This window comes from Gymnoscopelus microlampas, assembly GCF_963454915.1.
Source record: "Gymnoscopelus microlampas genome assembly, chromosome: 17".
Taxonomy (NCBI): domain Eukaryota; kingdom Metazoa; phylum Chordata; class Actinopteri; order Myctophiformes; family Myctophidae; genus Gymnoscopelus; species Gymnoscopelus microlampas.
In genome coordinates, this window is record NC_139954.1 from 27700125 (window position 1) to 27723428 (window position 23304).

General features: G+C 39.9%; 2 protein-coding genes across 2 annotated transcripts; one reads left to right on the forward strand and one right to left on the reverse strand.

Annotated features, from left to right (window-relative positions):
• Positions 1 to 5595: 5595 nt before the first annotated feature.
• Positions 5596 to 9832, reverse strand: LOC311064082 (T-lymphocyte activation antigen CD80-like). The gene is made up of 5 exons (XM_084083820.1): positions 9720 to 9832; positions 8354 to 8719; positions 7491 to 7757; positions 6328 to 6411; positions 5596 to 6150 (listed from the first exon to the last, which is right to left on the reverse strand). The coding sequence occupies exons 1-5, from the start codon at positions 9751 to 9753 to the stop codon at positions 6068 to 6070; spliced, it is 834 nt and encodes a 277-aa protein (XP_083939946.1). The 5' UTR covers positions 9754 to 9832; the 3' UTR covers positions 5596 to 6067.
• A 3811-nt stretch (positions 9833 to 13643) lies between these two features.
• On the forward strand, positions 13644 to 23026 carry LOC311063965 (E3 ubiquitin-protein ligase TRIM65-like). The gene is made up of 7 exons (XM_084083616.1): positions 13644 to 13938; positions 14294 to 14511; positions 14717 to 14812; positions 15952 to 16185; positions 18704 to 18848; positions 20580 to 20654; positions 20817 to 23026. Exons 1-7 carry the CDS (start codon positions 13689 to 13691, stop codon positions 21350 to 21352), a joined length of 1554 nt encoding a protein of 517 aa, XP_083939742.1. The 5' UTR covers positions 13644 to 13688; the 3' UTR covers positions 21353 to 23026.
• The last annotated feature ends 278 nt before the right edge of the window (positions 23027 to 23304 follow it).

Here is a 23304-nt window from a genome sequence, read left to right on the forward strand (position 1 = left end):
TATGCTGCTGTGTACTGCCCTCTTCTGGAGGAGGAAGGTTACCACGCCTCCAGAAGCCTACTGTTCCTATACCAGAACCCATAGAGTTTCTGTTTTTTTGTTCTAATAAGAAGAACTGCATCAAGAGTAATTGACATTCTAATTCTTAGAATTGTTAGAAACAAGACCACGGAAAAATTGCTCCAAAATGAATGTTGAAAATGATTGACAATAATGTCATGACATGCTAAAAATTGGAATTGAAATACATTTTTTTTTATATATGCAGATTTTCTTTTCTTTTCTTCTTTAAAAACATTTATTTTCCTCTCATTTCCAATTGGAGCTGAACAAGGGAGAAAATGGCAGGGGGGTACAGCTTGTTTTGGCTTTTGTGGAAAAGAAATTCACTGAAAGTCGTCAGGTCTTTCCGTGGGTTTTAGACAAACAAAAAGTATTAACAAGCTTGTGACTAAATAATAACTTCATTGTATCAATTGGAACAGGTTCTTTTTTCCATTTTCGGAGAAGTAACAGCTTTGTACATACAAGGTGTCCAACCGATAGCAACGATAACCAGTTTTTACGTGGTAGTTTGACATTTAACCGATTCAGTTTAATGTTGGGTATAGACAGTTTTCTACAATAGAATGGAATATATCTCACATTTTCTATTATATGGAGATGTGTACAGTACACTGGTCTACAGCTTTTGTTTGTGTAAATAAATGACACAATCTTGTGTCATTTATCTCTTCAGTCTCTTCAGATATTCATATTAAACATTCTAGATTGTGACCTATGTGCTATTCTAATTAGAAACCAGAATTTTTATTAATTTGCAATTTCCTGACAATTTTAGATTAACCACAGGAATCATCATCATTATATGTAATCTAGAGGTCAAAATAGTGGAAAAACGAATATTAAAATGTTTATTCCCCCCCCCCCAAAAAAAAAAATCAAGGATGATGATCTTGCTGATTTGTCATACTGTGAAGTTTCCAGAAATGTATAATTTTCCTAATCCTATTTTTTTTTTACGAAATTACAGGAGCGACCGGACTATCTAGAAAACAAACACTTTTTAATTGATGATCTTATAGTTAATTATAAGCTAATCTTTAAGCACTTAACCCCTTCAACCGTCTAGACTTAGAGAACCGGGCTTAAGTTACAACTGTAGGCTACTTTGACCGCTTTCTTTCATCTACAGCAAATCTCTTTGCAAAAAATTGCCGTTCTACAAACTCACAATGCGTCATGCTTGCGACACGTTGTGAGCTAGTAGATCGGCTATTGTTGGTGAATGTTCCCCCTAGAAGCATGATTAGACATAAAGAGCAATGGGACACTTAATGATGCATATCTGCCAGAATACAACGTCTATACCAAACAGTGAGACAGGGTGAAAGTGGGGGTGGGATTGCCACCATCTACACAGCAAAGTTTAATTGTACAAAGGTTGACGTGGGAAAGTTCTCATCCTCTCAATATCTTACCCTTGAGCTTCAAGCTGAACCAGCTGTACTTTTTATTACGATATACAGGGCCTCTGAGGCACATATCACTATTTCTCCCACAATTCTCAGAGCTGACTGCTGGCATTATCACAAAATATGACAGATAATTTTCAATGGAGATTTCAACATTCACATTAACAGTGTTGACTCAGAAGAAGTCACAGAAATCTTATCATTTGGCCCCAAAGCAAAAACGGATAAGCTCTCTAACCAGTTAACCCATTATATTTCATTGACTAGAGTCCCACGGTGGCCCCCTCCTAATTTTCCCTCTACACTAAATATCTTAGCCAAAAACATCCGATCTACAAGCTCACAATGTGTTGTGTTGCAACCTGCTCTGAGCTTGCGAATCTGCTATTTTTGGTCCAAGTGTTAAAACGCTTGGCAATCTGACTCCCTTGATCAAATCTGAAGTAACAAGCCAAGGTGTTTGAATTCTAACACTTTAAGAGAGACTCTTAAAGTACTTCTACTTGTTTTAAATCTCTCAACTGGTTAGGGACGGTCTACATCACAGACTTTTTTATTTTCCTTCACGAGCCCTTAGTTCCCTACCTGCAGGCTAGCTAGTAATGCATACGGTAATCTCTCAAGACTAACCTGTCAGCACCACTGCCTTAAACATGTAGTGTTGTTGTTAGTAGGGATAAACAAAGAAGCACCCAGGAGGAAGTGGACGAAGAAAGGGAAAGAGCCAAACCAAGTTGCTGTTTCTACACAAAAAAGGAGGTGGTGCCCCCAGAGGAAAAAACAAAGAATTCGTTTTTTCTTTTTCCTTTTTTGGGTTCCCAGATTGTGGGTTCACAATGGGTTCCCAGATTGTGCATAAGGTGATGGAACACCTTAAATAAAGAGATTAGAGAGACAGGCTACGAAGGGAGGGACAGACGTACTGGTACGTGTAGTTGATCTACAGGTATAAGTCAGTGGAAGGCCCCCAAACTGATATGTAGCCTATGTTGCCACGGATACATAATGATAGATAGCCTTGGATCAAGACTGTCATAGGTCAGTCTTGTATCAAGGCTAAATGATAGCTGCGCTCCTCTGCTGCGCTATCCTCTTAGAACAAAGACATTAAACAAGTGATGGTCGCACTCAGGGTGACAAGAGTGAGTTTGTTTCTTTTATTTCTCCAAGTCTTCACAAGAAAGGACAAACGTTTCGGCTATCCAGCCTTCGTCAGTGTTTAGAATTAGGGGTATCTGATAATTCTCCTCTTCACTTGTCTGCTCCTCTTTAAAAGGAAGCAGATACCGATTTCTAAATCCTGACGAAGGCTGAATAACTGAAACGTTTGTCCTTTCTTGTAAACTTGTAAAGAGATGAAGAAATAGAATAAAATATCTTCTCACCCTGAGTGCGACCTGTCACTTGTTTAAATGTCACACAGACATAATGCCATGTTGTGTTAACCTTTTTCAAAATGATTCAACATTGTACACAATTGTGACCTGTTTAATGAAGATAAAACCTTTGTTTTAATTTTCACCTTCTCCCTTGTTGCTGAAAATGCCTCTGCAACACACAAACACACACACACACACACACACACACACACACACACACACACACACACACACACACACACACACACACACACACACACACACACACACACACACACACACACACACACACACACACACACACACACACACACACTCTCTCTCTCTCTCTCTCTCTCTCTCTCTCTCTCTCTCTCTCTGACTTACTGTACCTCTCCAGTAAGAAGTGTGGTCCTGTGTGGAACACCTCACTGCGTCTGTTCCTGCAGCAGAGAGCAGGGAGCTCTCAAATCTCCAAGGATGGGATCAGGAATGTCTACTGTATGTAAAGTTCCCTTCCCTCTCGCCGAGTTTATATAACCTGTTGTATGACTACAGTACGTTTAAACCGGGATTCGCTGTTTTCATCCCTCCTACTCTGCTTCTCTCTGCTGTCTGTGTAATAGGCTGGCCCTTTCTGCCACTCAGCTCTGCTTTCATCCCTTCTGACCCCCCCCCCACCCCCAGTGTTGTGTGGTACCCATGGCAACCCAGCCAAAGCCTGTTGTCTTGCCAGTCCCATTATTAAACCTCCGGCCATCAAACATTCACTCACAGAGGGAGGTGTTATTTAACCACAAGAACCCCGGCATCCATGTTCTGGGGGAAACATTAGCCATAAATAGGTGATCTACAACACGTTGTGAGCTTGTAGATCTGCTATTTTGGCAAATGGAGTTGTACATGGTGAAACATTAACGTAACTTCTGCAAATGATCTGTCAACTTGGAATTTATATACTACAGTATATCATGCACTTTGGAACCTGCAAATAGTTGTGTGGAAGTTTCACCATGTAAAGCCAGCCTCATGAGCAATTCTCTTCACTGTTTTGTGTAGAAGGAAAAAGCGGTCCAAGAACAGAGCCAACTCAGGGAGTCGAACCCGCGACACGCTGTCAGGCGTCCTGCATGTACTGTACCCCAGCTGCTCTATAAAGAAGAAGAGGAAATGGTTAGAAATACAGGGTTAGAAAAACAAGGAACTTATACAGACATTTTGAAGTGGTAGAAACTGGACATCAAATGAGGATGTACTAGCAATGACGTGTGTGTGTGTGTGTGTGTGTGTGTGTGTGTGTGTGTGTGTGTGTGTGTGTGTGTGTGTGTGTGTGTGTGTGTGTGTGTGCGTGCGTGTGTGCGCGTGCGTGCATGCGTGCGTGCGTGCAAGAGTTAATCTGGGACACAGGAATGCTTAGCTCGGCTTTTAACAATGCTCAATGCAAATTGCAGAAGTACAGTGCATGTTTTGATCACTGTCATTTCTGTGGTATTAATCTTGAAGGGCTTTGCCAGCTACGTTTTGGAAGTGTACAAATCAAATGCATAATTCCAATTGTTATCTTTACCACTTAAACCCACAATGTCTCGCAAGCTTGTAGATCTGCTATTCTTGCAATGTGCGCCTATTTTCACTGAATTGCTGATTATAACATGCCCAGAATACGGATGCCAGAGTTCATGTGGTTAAGCACTTGTAATAGCAATAGTAGAAGTAGTAGTAGTGGTGGTATTAGTAGTAGTAGTAGCAGCAGCAGCAGCAGCAGCAGCAGCAGCAGCAGCAGCAGCAGCAGCAGTAGTGGTAGCAGTAGTAGTATTGTGAGTAGGACTAATAGCAGTTGTAGCAGTAGTAGAATTATCCTGCAACCATGCACAGTGGCAAAACAGTATACACCAACATTGTAGGAAGTACAGTAAAAATGTTAATGTTTCTGGGAAAGTATGCTTGTGTATAATCTATGGCTGATAGATATCATCGGGGTCTGGTACGCGTCTCAACACAGGCTTATAACTTATTCCAGTATAAACACCTTGATAAATGGAGCGTTCATGGACACAAATCGTGTTGCGTGTTCAGATCTTTCTAGGCAGCAAGTGGGATTATGGTGTTTGCACATATTTCACTAATCTGTGCACTCTCTTTTCACATTATTATATTATATTATATTATATTTAGAACATGTTATAACAAGTATAATGATCAAATATATAATATAAGTATATGATCATATGTATGAACATGTGATCTTTTGTTCATACTCTAGCGATTATTGAGAAGGAATCCGTATATATTCATGTTTCATCTACCATCTCTTTACACATAATGCCCTGTTGAATGATTGTTTGATCTACTGTACTCTACTGTACTCTAGATGCAGGCTACTTTACTATATTATTTACAATGTTGCATGCATGGGAAAACTGCACAGTAACAGACATATTTCCATTGTCAAATCAATTTTATTCGTACAGAGCAATTCATAGAAGCTAATCTCACAATGTGCTTCACATTAAAAGAAAACTAAACAGATATACAAAGAACAGCCCCCATCCCCCCACCCACAGATACATGTATATGTATAGGACTACATACATACATATACATACATATGTATGTATTATGTTACATACATAAAAACAGTTCATAAGGCCTGGGCCGCGGCATGGCGGTCCAGTCACCCTAGGCTGCAATGCCAGCCTGACAGCATGTCGCGGGTTTGAATCTCGATCCCGACGACCGTTGCTATGTGTCACTCCCCATCTCTCTCCCCATTTCCTGTCAGTCTACTGTTCTATCATTAAAGGCATAAAAGCCCAAAAGCAAATCGTTAAAAAAAAAAAAATTACATAATTGGTAAATAGTGCATTTAGCTGCCTTTCTCCACAGCATTTTTTTTTTCAATAGTATTTTTATTGATTTTTTTTTTTACACAAAGACAAAACAAGACAAGACAAGACAAACAGCTCAGCTCATACACGTTATAAAAGGACAAGGACACGGATACAAATATAGATTACACATACTTACAATGGACCAAAAGATAACACAATATATATATACATGATTTGGTGCTTGAAATTACACAGATGGGTTCTCCACAGCATTTTACAATGTGCAATACACCCAATCACCCACACCCACACACACACACACACACACACACACACACACACGCGCTGGAGCATTCAGGGGTTCAGTCTTGCTCAAGGAAAGCCCCACATCCTGTAGTGTTTGCTATAGAACTGAATCAACTGATGCTGTAGATTTGTCAATTTGGGGGAGTCTTGTTCCTTCATTTTGACACTGACAGAATCTTTCTGATGGACCACAATAAAGAGATGAAAAACACTATAAATTGATGTCATTTCTAGTGAAATGTTTATATTTCCTGAACACCAAAGTATTCCAAAAACACTGCACTATATGTTTGCTATTTCTCTTTGTCTTTACTTAGTCGACAGGCTGAAAGGGGGAAAACAGACTGACTGACTTACTTTTGATAGAAATCCCAATCCCGGCCAGTACGACAACAGCAACAATACAGCAAGCAATGACAATGACCTGCATGGTAAACAAATCTGAACAAACAAGAACAAAAGGAAAAATTTTAACAAACAACATTAGGATAATCGTAGGTTGCACCAACAGTTATTAAGTTAAGCATGGTATTGTTGATGCACAACTTCATTTTAAGCATTGCTTCACAACTCAGGGATTAAAACCATAACCTACAGTATTTATTGACCTGTGATAAACATAAACAATGTTACTCTCTTGAGCCTAATGACTAGTGTTACTTTTTTATTCCCTTTGAGAGAAAAGTGGCATATACAGTACCTACTGTATGTTATGCCGGTTACACACTACACAATGTTTTACTACAGTAAATACGCTTGTGTGGACAGAGAAGGTTTACATTTAAAATGCTGTTTTACAATTCATGCCTTTTTTCTATCAATTAGTCACCCCATGGAGACTTGAATTCATGGATATTTTTTGTTTTTTGTCGCATTCCTAGGTCAATAATTTGATAGACTGAGAGAACGAGAGCAATCCATGGTCTCGAAGGGCGGATCCAAACCCAGGCGCCCGGAGCAGTGCGCGTCCTCCGATTGCTTCACCAATCTATGTCCCCGCCTCCCCCCCCCCCCCCCCCCCCGGTCTGTGCATGGAGCACGCTGACGTCACCAAATTTAGAGCGACGCCCCTCTGCACTCTGGTTGGTTAGGAGTTAACAAGGTCCTAAGACCATCGTTCCTGCACCGTTCGCCCAGACTTTTTTTCTTTTGAAACAAAAAAAAAAGGCTGGGTTTCCGAGGCTAATAATTTGATGACCGACAGCGGTTCCGGTAGGAGACACAAAGAGTCCGCCTACCGGTCCGCTGGTCATCAAATTATTGGCTTAGGAATGCGACAGTAGTGGTACAAAAAAATATCCATGAATTCAAGTCTCCATGGGGTGACTAATCGATAGAAAAATATCATTATTTGGGTGAACTATCCCTTTAAACATACTTACAAAACTCAACACAACTGAAAACAGATAAAAAGGAACATTCCATGACCTCCCGAGGCCACAGGGGCCCTAAAAAATGATAAGGGGTTCAGTGTGATTATTTCCTCTTGTTGTCATAGTGACTGACTTTATGTAATTTACCTGGAATAACTTGTGTGGCTTCTATAGTCTGGTTGGAGGTGGGGTTGTAAACCAGACATGTCACAGATTGAGAATTTGCTATGCTGATCTCACTGGTGACACTGTAGGTTCCATCTGTTGGGTCAGAGGTCACGTTGAGATTGGCTTCATCGGGCTCCAGTTCAAGGCCATCTCTGGTCCATGAGACTCGAGGTTCAGGGAAACCTCCATGGGTGTTGCAGGTTGCTGTCTCTTCTCCAAGATTGATCTGGGGTGTCTGGAACGGTGCTGCATGAAGTTCGGGAGGAGGTTTAAATGAATGAATGCATGTATGTGGTCGTACTTGTGGTGTGTGTGTGTGTGTGTGTGTGTGTGTGTGTGTGTGTGTGTGTGTGTGTGTGTAAATTATATATCATGCTCTATGGAACCTGCAAATAGCTGCGTGGAAGTTTCACCATGTAAACTTTGTAAAGCCAGCCTCATGAGCAATTTTCTTCACCGTTGAAGTTCTGTCATTAAATGTAATCATGCAATTCAGTAACTGAACTGAATTGAGCTGAAGTCGCTAAGCTGGAATGAATTAACTTCCCCTTGGCCTGGGAAGATGCTATGCGTTTGGTCTTCAGGCAGAGGCTCTGAGCCACCCTGCTACACTCACCTCCCCTTGAAACCCGATCCGGGTCACCGCACCAATGTAATTCCAGGGATTTGAACCCAGTTCTCCCATGCGGGTAGGGACAGTAAAGCAAAACATCTTACTAGCCTAAAGGGGAATCCCCCAGGGCCGGGGGAGATATTAGGCTTTTGGCCTTCAGGCAGAGGCTCTGAGTCATTGTGAACTAAAGTGAACTGAGCTGACGATACATGAATACAGACCACCTTACCTGCAACATACAGAGCTACCGGGCAGAGTTTCTGTGGTTTGCCGACCTTTGGTTGATAAATCACCTCAAAGAGCGTTCCGTCGTCTTTCAGCGTCAGAGACACGAACACAAGAGAAAAGTCCCCAGAAGCCAACTGATCCATGAAGATGTCAGTTCTGTTCTGATATGACTGTGCGATGTACTGAAAGTCTTGTATCCCTCTGTTGAACACTTGAACGACATGGGGAGATTCTTGGCTCTGAGTCTGCCAGTAAATGCGGCTCTGATTGAGCAGAGGATCAAGGTTTACTTTGCAAGGCCACTGCACCCTTTCTCCTCTCGTCCCGTTGACCGTTGTGTTGTGTGATGACACCAGCAGTGGAAACACTGGCACAAACAAACATCATAGGCAGAAATGAGGGTTAAAGGCTTCAGTGAATGGAAGTGTTACAATACATCAAACAGTCTAATGCAGGAGAGGATGTAATCATATCAGATTGCCTTTAACCAACCAAACCACAGAATGTCTTTTAAAATGTGAAAGATCTGGACTGGAGATTGAATATCAGTTAAAGCTATAAATTATGTTACAAATCAAGACATAATCCACAGTAGAGAAACTTTGACGTCATGTAACCCAGTTTCACTGCCCACACAACTTCCTAGTCGGTTTCTAGTAATTTCCACTTCCAGTAATCTGTTCTGTGGAAGGAAGTCTGCTGTAGACAAGAACACAACATTTATTACTTTTTGTTTTTTTAAGTTTGTAGTTTAAGTGTGAAAGGTCTGGACTTAAGATTTCATACTGTACCTACAGTATGTTACAAATGAAGACGTGGTCCAGTTTCACTGTTTTGACATATAGTCAGTACTGTGTTGTGCTATCGTATGTCAGGTCTTTCTATGCTGTCTGTGTACCACCAGTAGCTATGTTATATGTTGAAGGTAGGGCAACAGATAAGGGACAACTTCAGATACTAAATCTTACTAAATAAAGTACATCAATCAATCAGATATTTACATACAAAAAATACTGAAATAATGGAAATTTGAAAACTGCTGAAAAAGTAGCTGTCTGGGTATGTAGAAATATGACATACTGTAATGACGTTTAGTTGCTAATTGTACACACTGTATCGACTGTACTTGATATAATTCTTGGTATACTACATGATAAATGTCTCAAATTCAGCTATATTTGTAATGCTCTGGATCCCTTTCTACTAGTAAATAAAATATTAAAGTAAATCTATACTGTGATGATATGTATCCTTGTAATTGTTTATATGAGGCTTGGGTGAGTTTACCAGGGTGGACTTCTTGCACTCACAAAGTTTTTTTGTTCAATTACAAAAGTAACACAAAGTAAGTAAAAACAATGACTTACGGCATGAGATGATAGCCATTGCCTCTATTGCCATTTCCTTCTGTCCGTCTGCTGAAGCCACCAGCTCTGGGGAGGAAGTAGAATAGCAGACATGAACCACCTCTCTCGCTCTCTCTCTCTGTCACGCACGCACGCACGCACGCACGCACGCACGCACGCACGCACGCACGCACGCACGCACACACACACACACACACACACACACACACACACACACACACACACACACACACACACACACACACACACACACACACACACGGTTTAGTGACATTGAACCATTTGGTATATACATTTCAGTCTGACCTATGTGCACTGCAAGAATGAAATCAATGAGTCAGCCTATGTCTTTATATTATTTTAATCTTGATATCTAATGTCGATGTCCATGTTGGAGTATAAATCCCTTTACGCTACTTCCTGTTGTCCACTCAGCTGTGTTTATGTAATAGTAATGTAGCCTTTTGTGGAACTCACACAGTACTTACACCTCATTTAGGCAGCTATTCGATGCCATTTGCCAGGCAGGCTTCTGCCTCCACCAGGAGAAATGCATTATTCTGTGACAAGAGACAGCGTTCCTGGGCCAGGTGGTCAGCGAAGGAGTCACTTGAATACTTTATTGATGATTTTTAAATTAATTAATTAATTAATGGAATGTTCCTGTTTATCTGTTTTCAGTGTCATCAGGTGCAAGGCAGTTGAGGTGTGATTGAGACTGGTTGTGGTGAGTTTTGTAAGTGTGTTTCAGCTGCATTGCTACCAATGCTCTACAAGCTCACGACACATTGTAAACTTGTAGATCATTATTATCATTATCATCATTATCACTACATTGCCACCATGCCAGATAAAACATACATTTGTCCTAATCTAACACACTTTCCAAAACAAAAATGTATAATATTTTCTCTCTAGAAGAATTGTATTCAATCATAGGCCTACTGTTGTGTATTCGTATGTACAGTATGAAATCCCACACCATCACCCGGTATTGTTATTGTTGATTGTTTTGAAAACAAGAAATATGTTCATGACACCTAGCTATTTGAATAACTTGTTAGCTGCAGAAAGATATAGGGTTCAATTATTTATTATTTTCTAATACACAAATATAATACATTTTATATTTGACCCAAATCTCAAAGTGCTACATGGCATAAAAAGTCAAGAAAGGTGGCTTGTAGCCTACTTTTCAATGCCAGAAGGAACTTCCATGTCTTGACTTATTTTAAATGTATCTTAAATTTTACTTTTACACTGCCAGTGCTGAGGATAGCGTAGTAGCATTTCACTGCTCACATCTGGCCATATTATTGAGCTGATTGAGCTGCTGTCCTCTGGTGTTTAAAACCGAGCATTACAGTTTGGACACGGACATTAATGCTTCACTGTTGAGTAGTAATGTTAATAGTTTTTTTCCCTGATTTGTTCAGATTTCTTTGACATGTAGGCCATTTGCACAGACAGACAGACAGACAGACAGACAGACAGACAGACAGACAGACAGACAGACAGACAGCACATACCCATCACCCTTATATATTACATTATCCAGTTGATAACAGGAGTCCAGTTGATAACAGGAGAACTGCGCACTTCTATGAAGTGGGCACTGTGTCTACGTCTTAATTAATATATATATATATATATATATATATATATATATATATATATATATATATATATATATATATATATATATATATATATATGATAAGGATAAGGTTAGAAAACAAATTAGGGTTAGGCTGGCATAGTTTTACTGAGGTTACGTTTAGGTTTAGGCTAACCTCGCATCACCAGTCTTTCCACCTCGGAGGAAAAGGTTTAGGCTAGCCTGGGATGAATACAAGAAGACTCACCTCAAGACAAACTCACCTCAACTGAAAAAGGAATACTCACCTCGGGGGTAGGAACAGTCACCCCGGGGGGTGGGTAAACTCACCTCAGGACCTGAGAAAACTCACCTCGGAACACTCACCCCGGGGGTAGGAACACTCACCCCGGGGGTAGGAAAACTCACCCAGAAAAACTCAATGGTGTAATGTACAGTGAGTTTTTGTTTTGTGGGTGGGTTTAACCTTTCCCCTCTACACCAAGTCTGTATGTTTAAAAAAGGCACATCTACCGGCTTGTGAGCTTTCCTTTTTCACAGAATGCTTTCATAATGAGACACGTTTAATCCATACTGGATTAAATTCTGTCTTTGAAGGTATAGAATTACCAAATTATGTTGTTCAATGATATATTTGTGTTTAAAATACCAGCAAAGTAGTAGGTAACTAAATATCCTAGGTAAAAATAGGGAAAAGTGTTTAATGCATGTTTTACAATAGTGAAATGTATATCTAATAGTAACTAAAGTTCAATAATGCTTACTATAGTGAAATGTATATCTAATAGTAACTAAAGTTCAATAATGCTTACAATAGTGAAATGTATATCTAATAGTAACTAAAGTAACTAAAGTTCAATAATGCTTACCAAAAGCTTTTCTCACAAATGTGTTCACACAGAAAACAAAACATTATACCTGTGTTTTACCTTCACTGGAGTTTTTCTTAATTTTTCTTTGTTAAGTAAGTATTTGTTTGCATTATACACATTGGAATGTTCACTTTTCTGATGAAATCTACCTTGTATTTAAAGCACTTTAATTAGCTAAATGTAATTTAACAACATACATTGACATTGGAATGTTCATTTCTCTGGGTTCCTACCTTTGTTTGTTTGTTTCTTTGTTTGATGGGGGCACAGGAGTGAAGGGGAGGAGGGGGGTTGACCACTTAACACTAATATCCCATTCCACTTAATGATTCATTGTTTGATATCTAATAGGTGGATGGGGCAAGGTGTGGAGCTGGAGACACATAGCAAATGACCATGCTATTTGCTATTTGCATTCCTTGTTCACTTTTCTGATGAAATCTACCTTTCATTCATTCTGTGAAAATGGAAAGCTCACATTATGAAAGCATTCTGTGAAATTGGAAAGCTCACAAGCCGGTAGATCTACCTTTTTACCTTTTCTGATGAAATCTACCTTGTATTTAAAGCACTATTTAAAGCACTTTATTAATTCTATACCTTCAAAGAAAGAATTTAATCCAGATATGGATTAATCCAGATATGGATTAAACATCATTATGAAAGCATTCTGTGAAAATGGAAAGCTCACATTATGAAAGCATTCTGTGAAAATGGAAAGCTCACAAGCCGGTAGATCTACCTTTTTTTAAACATTGGGGTGAGTATTCCTACCTCTGAGGTGAGTTTTCCGAGGTGAGTTTTCTCAGGTCATGGGGTGAGTGTTCCTACCCCCCGAAAATCTTGGGGGTGAGTATTCCTACCTCTGAGGTGAGTCTTCCGGGGTGAGTATTCCTACCTCTGAGGTGAGTTGGTTTTGAGGTGAGTCTTCTTGATACCGCCTGGGATCAATGCCATTTTCGGGTTTCTGATCCGGTCGGAGCGGAAATAACTTTACGTCATCAGGCGGCCGGAACCACCGGTGCCGTGCACCTCCAAAATGATTCCCCCAGTTTAAAATGTGTATAGTTTAGTATACTCGTTTCGTTTCTTTTAGTATAATGACCGTTTGGTATGTTCATCTTTTATTCTCACTCGTAGCGGGACTAGCGACTATAAACTAATTCGTATGATGTCGGCTTAAAAGAAACGAATAGCAGGCTTTCCTTATAAGCTAGTTGATAACGGAATTCAGCTGCTTTCCTCCGCAGTGCATAGTCTGGTGATGCGAGGTTATAGGTTTAGGCATAGTTTACTTTACTGAGGTAGCTACGTTTAGGAATACAAGGTGAATACCGCCGGTTTTTGCCCCGGGGCGACTGTGTTTTGGGGCGAGCGTTTTGGTATTCGTCATAATAATATATCGGTCCCTCCCCTTCCTTCTTCATAAGTTTCGATTCTTCACCATATTATAGTTCTTCACTCGTTGCGTTGGAGAGGATGGCGACGGGTGGGGTTCCTTTAGAGCAGTTGAGCTGCTCCATCTGTTTGGAGGTGTTCTCCAGCCCGGTCACTCTGCCCTGCGGACACTGCTTCTGCCGGGGCTGCATCCACACCTACTGGGACAAAGGGGACATCAGCTGTCCTCTCTGTTTGACACGTTTCCCTCACAGACCTGATCTGTCCGTCAACATCATCATGGAGGAGCTGGCCAGTGGGCTGCGGGTACGAGACGAACCGCTGGTTCCAGGTCAGTGGTGGAAAGAAGTAGTCGGATGTTTTACTTAAAGTAGCAGTCCTACAAACGAAAATAGCAGATCTACAAGCTCACAACGCGATGTGAGCTTGTAGATTGGCTATTTTCAAATAGCCTATGTATAAAATAGGTCTATCGTGTTTAATGCATGTTTTATAATATAATAATTAACTAGTAACTAAACTTTCCAAATAATTGTAGTGGAGTAAAAGTACAACATTTGATGAAGTAAAAGTGTTGACAATTGGAAATACTCCAGTAAAGTAAAAAAAATACCTCGAAATCAAAATTGTACTTAAGTACAGTACTTGAGTAAATGTAATTAGTTACTTTACACCATTGGTTCCAGGTCCTCCAGACTGCATGATCTCACAGATCCCAAAGTTTGCTACAGAAGATTCGCAGAATCCGATGGCAGCCAAACAGAACAAAGTCTTATGTTCTCGACATCTCCAAGAGATGAGTATTTTCTGCGTGGAAGATAACACTCTTTTGTGTGGTAAATGTGCTGCTCACCATAAGACACACAAAACTGTGCCAGCTGTTGAGCAGATACCACAAATAAAGGTAAGAAAGAAAAGAAAATAGGCCTATATATTACTGTGTGGGCTAAACACTGGTAATTCTGTGTAAAATTGTGTATTTGTGAATTGAGTGGACAACATTTTCTGGTAATATTTTTCTGGTGGGACTGGCCGCTGTGCAAGCAGCATCACTGGTCCGTTCATTTAAGTTTCAAACAAGTTGTGTTTCATTTCATGTACTTTGATAGATACTGCTGCGAAATGAGAAGATCAGGACAACAAACATGGCACGCAACTTAAAGGTGGACATTCTTAAAGCGCAGATGAACACAGAAGCATTTCAGGTAATAAGTCTTTTTAATCCACATTACGCAATTTAGAAGAGTGACTCACATACCCCTCCCCTTCCTCCCTCTGTTTTCTTTTCTTTCTTTCTTTCTTTGTGTGTGTGTGTGTGTGTGTGTGTGTGTGTGTGTGTGTGTGTGTGTGTGTGTGTGTGTGTGTGTGTGTGTGTCATCTTGACAGTTAGCAGAGATAGGCTACTGTATAGAAACCCCACTAGACAGTTTTACATGTTTTAGTGGCTCTGTATTCCAGAAATGAAACGGTGACTATGACGTTGCAGACTGTTACCAACATTAAATATGACTACTTTATTTGAGTTAATTCTTAATTATGTCCAACATGACCTATATGCAAGCCCCCAGAACCCAGTGGTTGCATTGAAGCGGAATGGACATGCTGGCCATTTGAGGTATTGCAGGTGGGGCCACTGTATATGAACGAGCCCATGGGGCTTCTGTGACGCGCAGGTCACAACCTGACTAAACTTGCGTCACCAGTCTTTCTACCTCGGAAGAAAGCCTGGTATGCATTACTAAAGACCCATATGATCCGGTCTAGGCCATGCCTACTGAAAAAAAGAAATGGGGAAAAAAATCCTCTTTCCGGATTCTGCCGGTTTTGCGGTGCCGCTTTGTTTTGGTTCCCCAATCCCTATTTAAATGGAATAGAATTTCCCCGTGGGATAATACAGACGCTAAATCGTCTCCGGATAGTGCACGCACATTTACATTAAAAAAATAAGCTAAACTATGCCGCATCAAGGATTTTATTAGGACGGACCTATTTTGGGGTGAGACATCTTTCCGGTTCTGCCCATCCGGCGACTTTTTTTTTTTTTACTTCCGCTCCCGACCGGATCATAGACACAAAAAGATATGCTGCCCAGGCTACAACCTGCCTAGTTCTACTTTATGTGTGTAAATACTAGATTGAGCCCTCCAGTGGCTGTACTGCATTATTGCATTGGTTTTCATAATGATGCCCATTTTCTATGTTGTGTTGTTGCATTGACAATGAAGTGATATTGTTCATATTGTTTCTTGTTCTATGCTCGGTCCTATCTATTCATTGTTATTTGTTCTGTATCTTGTAAAGCATGTTTTTGCATTAATTTGACTCCCGTCTCTTGCTCTGTTAGGAGTCAGCTAAGCTTCAGCAAGAGGAGTTGGAGGTTGATTTCTCCAGACTCATGTCTGCCATCACTGATGTGAAGAGACACCTGATGGCTTCCTTGGAAGAAAAGGAGAAAAGGCTGCTGCAGAAAACTCAGAGTGAGGTTGCAAAGATGGAAGCCACCTGCAAAAGCCTAGAGGATAAGGTGTCCAACATGGATGCCAGCCTGAAAAGCACAGACCCCGGCACAGTGATGCAGGTGGGTTTCCACAAGGATCAGTATAAAAAAGAACAGCTAAAGGTTATTTCACACTTGGTCTGTTTGGTGTTTTTTATTGCAGATCCCAGGCCGTTTCCTAGAGAGTTTGGTACTTTGGTCAAGTTTGATTGATTGATTCAATGTTTTGCAAACAGTTTGCAAATAGTGCAGTGGTACGATTTTACGATGACGCTAAAAGGGTAACAAAAAGGGTCTTGTTCCATTGTGGTCCTATGTATTCAATTCATCAAGACAAGTGTGTGAAAGCTGTTTTTGAGCTGGGTGTGGTCTACTAAAGCACTCACAGGCCCAACTCAAAATGGTGGTCTGGGTTTCAAAGTGACCCGCTCAGCACAATGGACGTCCTTGGGTGCAGTTGGTTTCATGTGTTGAACATAATTGCAGCAAAATGGGCAATATTACATATTGTTGCTGTCGGGTGGAAACCTTGTATGTCCAAAACCGTTACTTCTGAAAAAATGGAAAAAAGAACCTGTGTTTCAATGGATCCTAACGTTATTTAGTTACAAGCTCTTGTTAATACTTTTAATTTGTTAATTATTTGTAAAAACCCACAGACAGACTTAAAGCTGCTTTATGTAACTTTCCTTTTCTACCCCAGATTTGACCCGGTTTCATCATTTTTTTTTTACCATTGAGCTAATAGAGACTGCCTGCTTGCTCAGGGGATAAAGGTAATCGTGACCATCAGGTCAGATCCTGTGTCTAGGTGAGACATGACCTTTTGAAAAAGAAGAAGGAAGCAAGCACTCATGAGACGAGTTTTCGACGTTTCAAAGTACAGGGTGCACGGTTCGAGTAGACAATGTTCATAGAAAGGAATACCAGCACTCACTTAAGTCCTTTTAGGCTCTTATTTATTTAGGTCATAGCTCCCCAGCAAGCAGCGTCAAACCGGACGTTTCGGCCCAGAGGCCTTCCTCAGCGTATAGTAACAACATCCTGTTTCTGTGTCATTTATAAAGGGGACCTTGGTGCCACGCACAGAGCGGTCCGGGTAACAACACAATAGGACAGTCATTTTTTAACACAATTTTTTAACACTTTTTAACAAGCTAGGTCACCATTAAATAGTAAATACATATACTCACACAAGAAGAAAAAGAAGAAAATTACATAGATCATTTTTTTAGCAGTAAGGCACCAGTTTTAAACCTTTGTCTGTGCGAGTCCCTCAGTACTCCTTTATAAAGACAGACTCAGATTTCAGTCAAGATTTACACATTTGTAGAAAAACTGCATAAACATTTTTTTAAACATTTTTTAAAATACCGTAGTATACACTGTGTCACTCGAAAAAGAGGCATTCAACTCATTAGTACCATTAATTCATTACTCAAACATATAATCATAGCTCATTAATGAGCTATGATTATAAGTTTTTCTACAAATGTGTAAATCTTGACTGAAATCTGAGTCTGTCTTTATAAAGGAGTACTGAGGGACTCGCACAGACAAAGGTTTAAAACTGGTGCCTTACTGCTAAAAAAATGATCTATGTAATTTTCTTCTTTTTCTTCTTGTGTGAGTATATGTATTTACTATTTAATGGTGACCTAGCTTGTTAAAAAGTGTTAAAAAATTGTGTTAAAAAATGACTGTCCTATTGTGTTGTTACCCAGACCGCTCTGTGCGTGGCACCAAGGTCCCCTTTATAAATGACACAGAAACAGGATGTTGTTACTATACGCTGAGGAAGGCCTCTGGGCCGAAACGTCCGGTTTGACGCTGCTTGCTGGGGAGCTATGACCTAAATAAATAAGAGCCTAAAAGGACTTAAGTGAGTGCTGGTATTCCTTTCTATGAGACATGACCTTTGACACAATCTGTCTCAATAGAAGAGCAGGGAGACAAAATACAACCACCCCAATTATATAAGTTATATTGTATTAACGAAACATACTCAGATAGGACGAAATTACATTTTATTAATTATAAAAAAGTTACATAGTGCAGCTTTAATCACTTTAAAACGAGCCTCGCTGTTTTTCGCATGTCATCAAAAACCTGCTATTTTCACAGCAGATGTACAGGCTCGGAGCACATTGGGATGCGGTGCTTTGTGAGCTTGTAGATAGGCTATATACAACACTTAAACAACAACAAAAAAAATCAATATTTACCACCCAGAATTGGTAATTTTGTAAATAATGAATTTGTTCGATTAACTGTTACACTCCTAAATCGATCCATGGTTCAGAAGGATAGCCATGAAGAGAAATCTGTGAATATTAATCACCCCCCAATTTAATAACCGGTCCTGGGTGAAGAGGCTAAGTAGAAAAATGTACCACAAAACCAAGTTTGCTTATACAGTATTATTTTAGATTGCACTAGACTTAAACCCATGGCGTCATATAAACGTGTATTCACCTTTATCAGCTGAGCCTAAACGTGTGGAACTTATAAAAGCAGATGAATGTCATTGTGGAATAGAAATGTGATCTATACATTGGGCCATACGTGGTAATGAGCCACAGTGTTATGGATCTTTCAGGCTTATAATTCACTGCAAAGAAGTTCAAGCCATGCATCAGCAATCCAGTCCCCTGATGGTGTGACCTTTGACCCTGAGGAGAAACTAACAGAGTCCAGAGACATCAGAGAACAACTATTTACTGCTGTCACAAGCATATGGAAGGGTAAGAAGCATCATCATCATTATCATCATCATCATCATCATCATCATCATCATCATCATCACTGATATAGTTTAGTACCAGTAGTATTCTAATATTCTAATATTCTGTCTCCAAAAACCTCAACCAAACATGCAGAACATTTCCTCTTCCTTTTGGATTAAATTGTCAAAAAACATCAAAAAATTAAGTAAAAAGGAATCAAACGGTAAACACTTTCCAGAGGACTTCCTTACAGGTATCCTCAGGCCCGTTTAGACGACAACGGTCTCTAGAGAAAACTGAAAAATAAAATATCAGATGTGCCTTCCGTTTAGACGGCAACGGCGTTATCAGGGGTTGAAAACGCAAAAAAAGTGAAACCCCCGTCTAGAGCGGAAATCTTTGAAAACGCTACGCCTCGCGTCTCCATGTAAACAGGCAATACGGGGGAAACAGCAAAACGTGTGGCTCACGTTGCGTATGCTATTACATTGGTGTAAACAAACAGCTGTGATGGACCACTGGCGTAGCGGTCCGGGCACCTAGGCTACAATGTAGCCTGACAGTGCGTCGCGGGTCTCTTCCTGTCAGCCTACTATCCTATCTATATTAAAGTCATAAAAGTCCAATTATAAATCTAAAACCCCCAAAAAACAAAACAGCTGTGATAGGAAGTAGAACGGAAGTGGTTCTAGGCATGCGTGACTGGTCTATCTGCCAGCGAGTCACCTAGCCACCTGGAATGCACACTACAGCGCTTTCAATCACTGTAGCATCTCTGTGTAAACGCAGAATAAAAAGTGACAACGCAATGGCACATGTTGTTTTCTGTTCTGATCGTTGCTGCTGGTTTAAAGCCACATGACGTTCAGACATGAATACCGTTCGTTACATGCCACCACATTTCCTGAAAATCTAGTAAGTCTGAATGGAGCTTAACTGTAAATTGTAGGTGTGATTTAATTGTAGCTTCCCACAGTACATTTAACAGCAATGTCTGATGCTCTTATTAGATTAGTCTAGATACACTTTATTAATCCCTGAAGGGAAATGAAGGTGTTACAGCAGCATGGTGTGAAATAATATACAAAACAATACGAAAACTATCCAAAAACAGTACGCCAAACACCATCTCAACCATACACATATACATTCCTTCCTAACCACAACCAACCATACGCATGGGCACAATCACACTTGAGCAGGCCGACACAGAACCACATGCATTAGAGTTGTTAAACGGTCTGTAACAGTTTTTCAACCAATCCACAATGAGACAATCACCTCTGACGTGACCTCTAAATTACCTCTAAAATACAAAGGAGGGAGTTCTTATACATTGCAAAGTCTAATGACTGTTGGTACAAAGGAAAGTAGAGTGAGCCTCTGGCTGAAAGTGCTCACCCTCTTCTGCAGCTCGTCATAGAGTGGATGGGATGGGTTATCCAGGATGGAGTTGAGTTTGTCCCTCATCCTCCTCCCTGCAACTACCTTCAGCCCATCCATCTCTAGGCCAACAACGGAGCTGGCCCTTTTATGATCTTTTATGATTAGGCTTATGCAGTTCTTAATCCTAGGCCTTGATGACAAAGAGGAAGATATATTCCTCTTATATAAATGGTTCGCTGCAGGTTTAAAGCTGAGACCAGTGTAACAACCAGGTCACACTGCTACTGAGCACAGCCAGATACTCAAAACCAGACACCACCTGATAAAGTATATTCCTCTGAGTTCCATTTTGTCTGTTTCTAGACCAAGGCCCCATCGCTGCACCCGTGGACATTGATTTTACATCCTTGAATCCTCCATTGTGTAAGCTGGAGAAATGTAAGTACATCTTTGAATACAGCGTTGGTTATGTACAGTTTTTTATGAACACAACACATTAAAGTAAAGGTTTCAATAATATTGAGGTCATCACATAATCTTCCGTTATTAACAACAAACTAAATAATGAAAAATACACATTTTCTGAATGTTATTCCACAGATAAAGAGTCTCTCACCTTTGATCTGACAACCGTGGGCAACTACATTTGGGTGTCTCCTGATAAAACTTGGGCTAGGAATACAAGTCCAGATGTCCAGCCACTTGAAAATCACCCAGAAAGGTTAAACAGCAATCAGGTTAGGGCTACACAATCCTTCACGGGAGGAAGGCATTTATGGAAAGTAAACTTTTCCAATTATCCGGTACGTTTTGGGATAAAAAGTAATGAAATGAGTTGGTGGGTTGAGATTTCACGTATTAATCAAACGCAAGAATTTTCAAAAGAAGTCTCAAAAGTCAAACTACAAGGCCAGCTGTCTTCAAGAAGTGTAGTTGAAAGGGATACCATATGGTTAACAGAAGACGAGATCTCCTTTGGTGTGTATTTAGATTATGACTCTGGAATCCTGTGTCTGTATTATGAGCAAGGTCTTAATAATCCAGGATACCTGCATACCTTCACCACCAGTTTCAATGAACAGGTTCTTTTCCCAGTGTTTCAAGTGGGTTTAAAAGCAGCTGTAAGTTTGTCATAATTCACAATTAAAGAGTTTTATTTTTCTTCTATCCAATCCTTATAAGCCTGTTAACTTCTATTAACAAGTCTAGTCAAGTACTGTTGACAAACTGCTAGCATGTTGCTCTAAATCTCTAAATCTACAAGTATCAAAAAAAAAAAAATCTTATCTGAATTAAGCAACACTATATATAAATAATGAAAGTCAAGTCTTTATTTTTTATATAATCTGATGAAACCCCAAAACAGCTATATGGACATAAAAAACGTGATTTTGTTGTTGTTGTTTTTGTTTTTTCCAAATGAGTTTCAGTGACATCCATCTGATTTCAGCTCTGGCTTACAACGACTAGCAGAACAAAAGCACTCTTTAATTCATCAGTGCCCGAGCACTGCACCAGTGCAAAGCCCTATTGAAATGCAAGACGTTATTATTCTTTGCACAAATCAGAGGTGCGAGGGCCCACCGGCCCGGTCATCGCTGCTTGCAGCTTTCTCATTTTTACTTCATATGGTGAAAAAGTGGTCTGTTAAAATATTATATTGTCAGGATTTGTAAAAGTGATGGACACTGAAGTCTCATCAGACCCGTTAGAAGATATCAAAGCTGTCAAAAGTGTGTCTGCTCAGAGGATTTTGCTGTTATGTGCATTATAATTCATGCATAGTCAGAGCTTGGTAGAAGTTGAGTAATGGGAAGTGAAAAGTCTCCACTGAAGTATTTGGAGGAGGTGAATTCATTGAACTTTGAAGGGATTGCCCCCCCCCCCCTTTTTGAGGGGAAAGAGGAGCCAGTGATGTTAAGCTCTTGGATAAACTGGCTAAAAACTAATGGACTGGAAAAAATGCAATCCCAATCAGGCAAACAAACTATGCCGGGGGGTGGGGGCAGTCACAGCAGCCGCTGTCTTATCTTCTTCTTCAACGCTAGGTGGCACTGTATGTATATTACACTGTATGCCTCTATTTGTGATGCCTTTGAGAGATGTTTGTAGAAATCGTTATTATCTGATGACATTTTGAAAGCTTTTTCAGTTGTTTCAGTGTTTGTGTTATTGTTATATCATTTTGTAATTTAACCGCTTAAGCCCGCCTACAGTATATACTTTGTGGCACGAGAAAAATTGATGAAAATAGTTGATTTACAAGCTCACAACACAGCATTGTGAGCTTGTAGATTGGCTATTTTTGAACATTTGCTTGAACTTTACCGGCATTTAATGTGAATCACCACCACCAGCCCGGGTGAAACGCATGCATCGTCCTAGGTAGGCTGGAATCAATTTTACAGTATGGGCTCTAGATGCAGAACACAGAAATGTCATGTCAGATTTTCACACACAACAGAACCGTGTTAAATACTGCTGACGTTCCACTTTAAGTTACAAACAGCAGATGATGTGTTGTGTTTTATTTTATTGAGTGATTTCATTACCTAACTAAGTTTATGTTGGGTTCATTCATTGTGATTTATACCAGTTGATTATGTAATGGACCAAATCAGAATGTTTGTAAACCTTTTTTTTTTCTTCAATGGATGTCTACACAATATACGATAAAGCATCCAGTCCATTAGCTACGTATATTTTGTCAATTTCTCTGTTCTTCCAATAAATACGGTTCATCATAATGATGCGGTGACGCTACCTGCCGTAATCCATTTGGAAATAAATGTTTGGTTATGGTGACTTCATGATTTGGTCTGTTGTACATTGTAATTATATTGTCAGTTATAAATAAAATGTATATAAATTAACAATGAATAACAATTAAAGGTAGGGTAAGTGATTTTCTTTGATTAAAATAAGTGTTAAATAGCACTATATTCTGATAGTACTCATTGCTATAGAGTGTTTGTTCAATAATTAGAGTCTCCATGTCTCTCCAGCGCTTTATACAGAAAATGCATTTTCAAGTTGCAATACCAATTTTATCCAATCAGGATGTACAACTCAGTCAGGATACAGATTA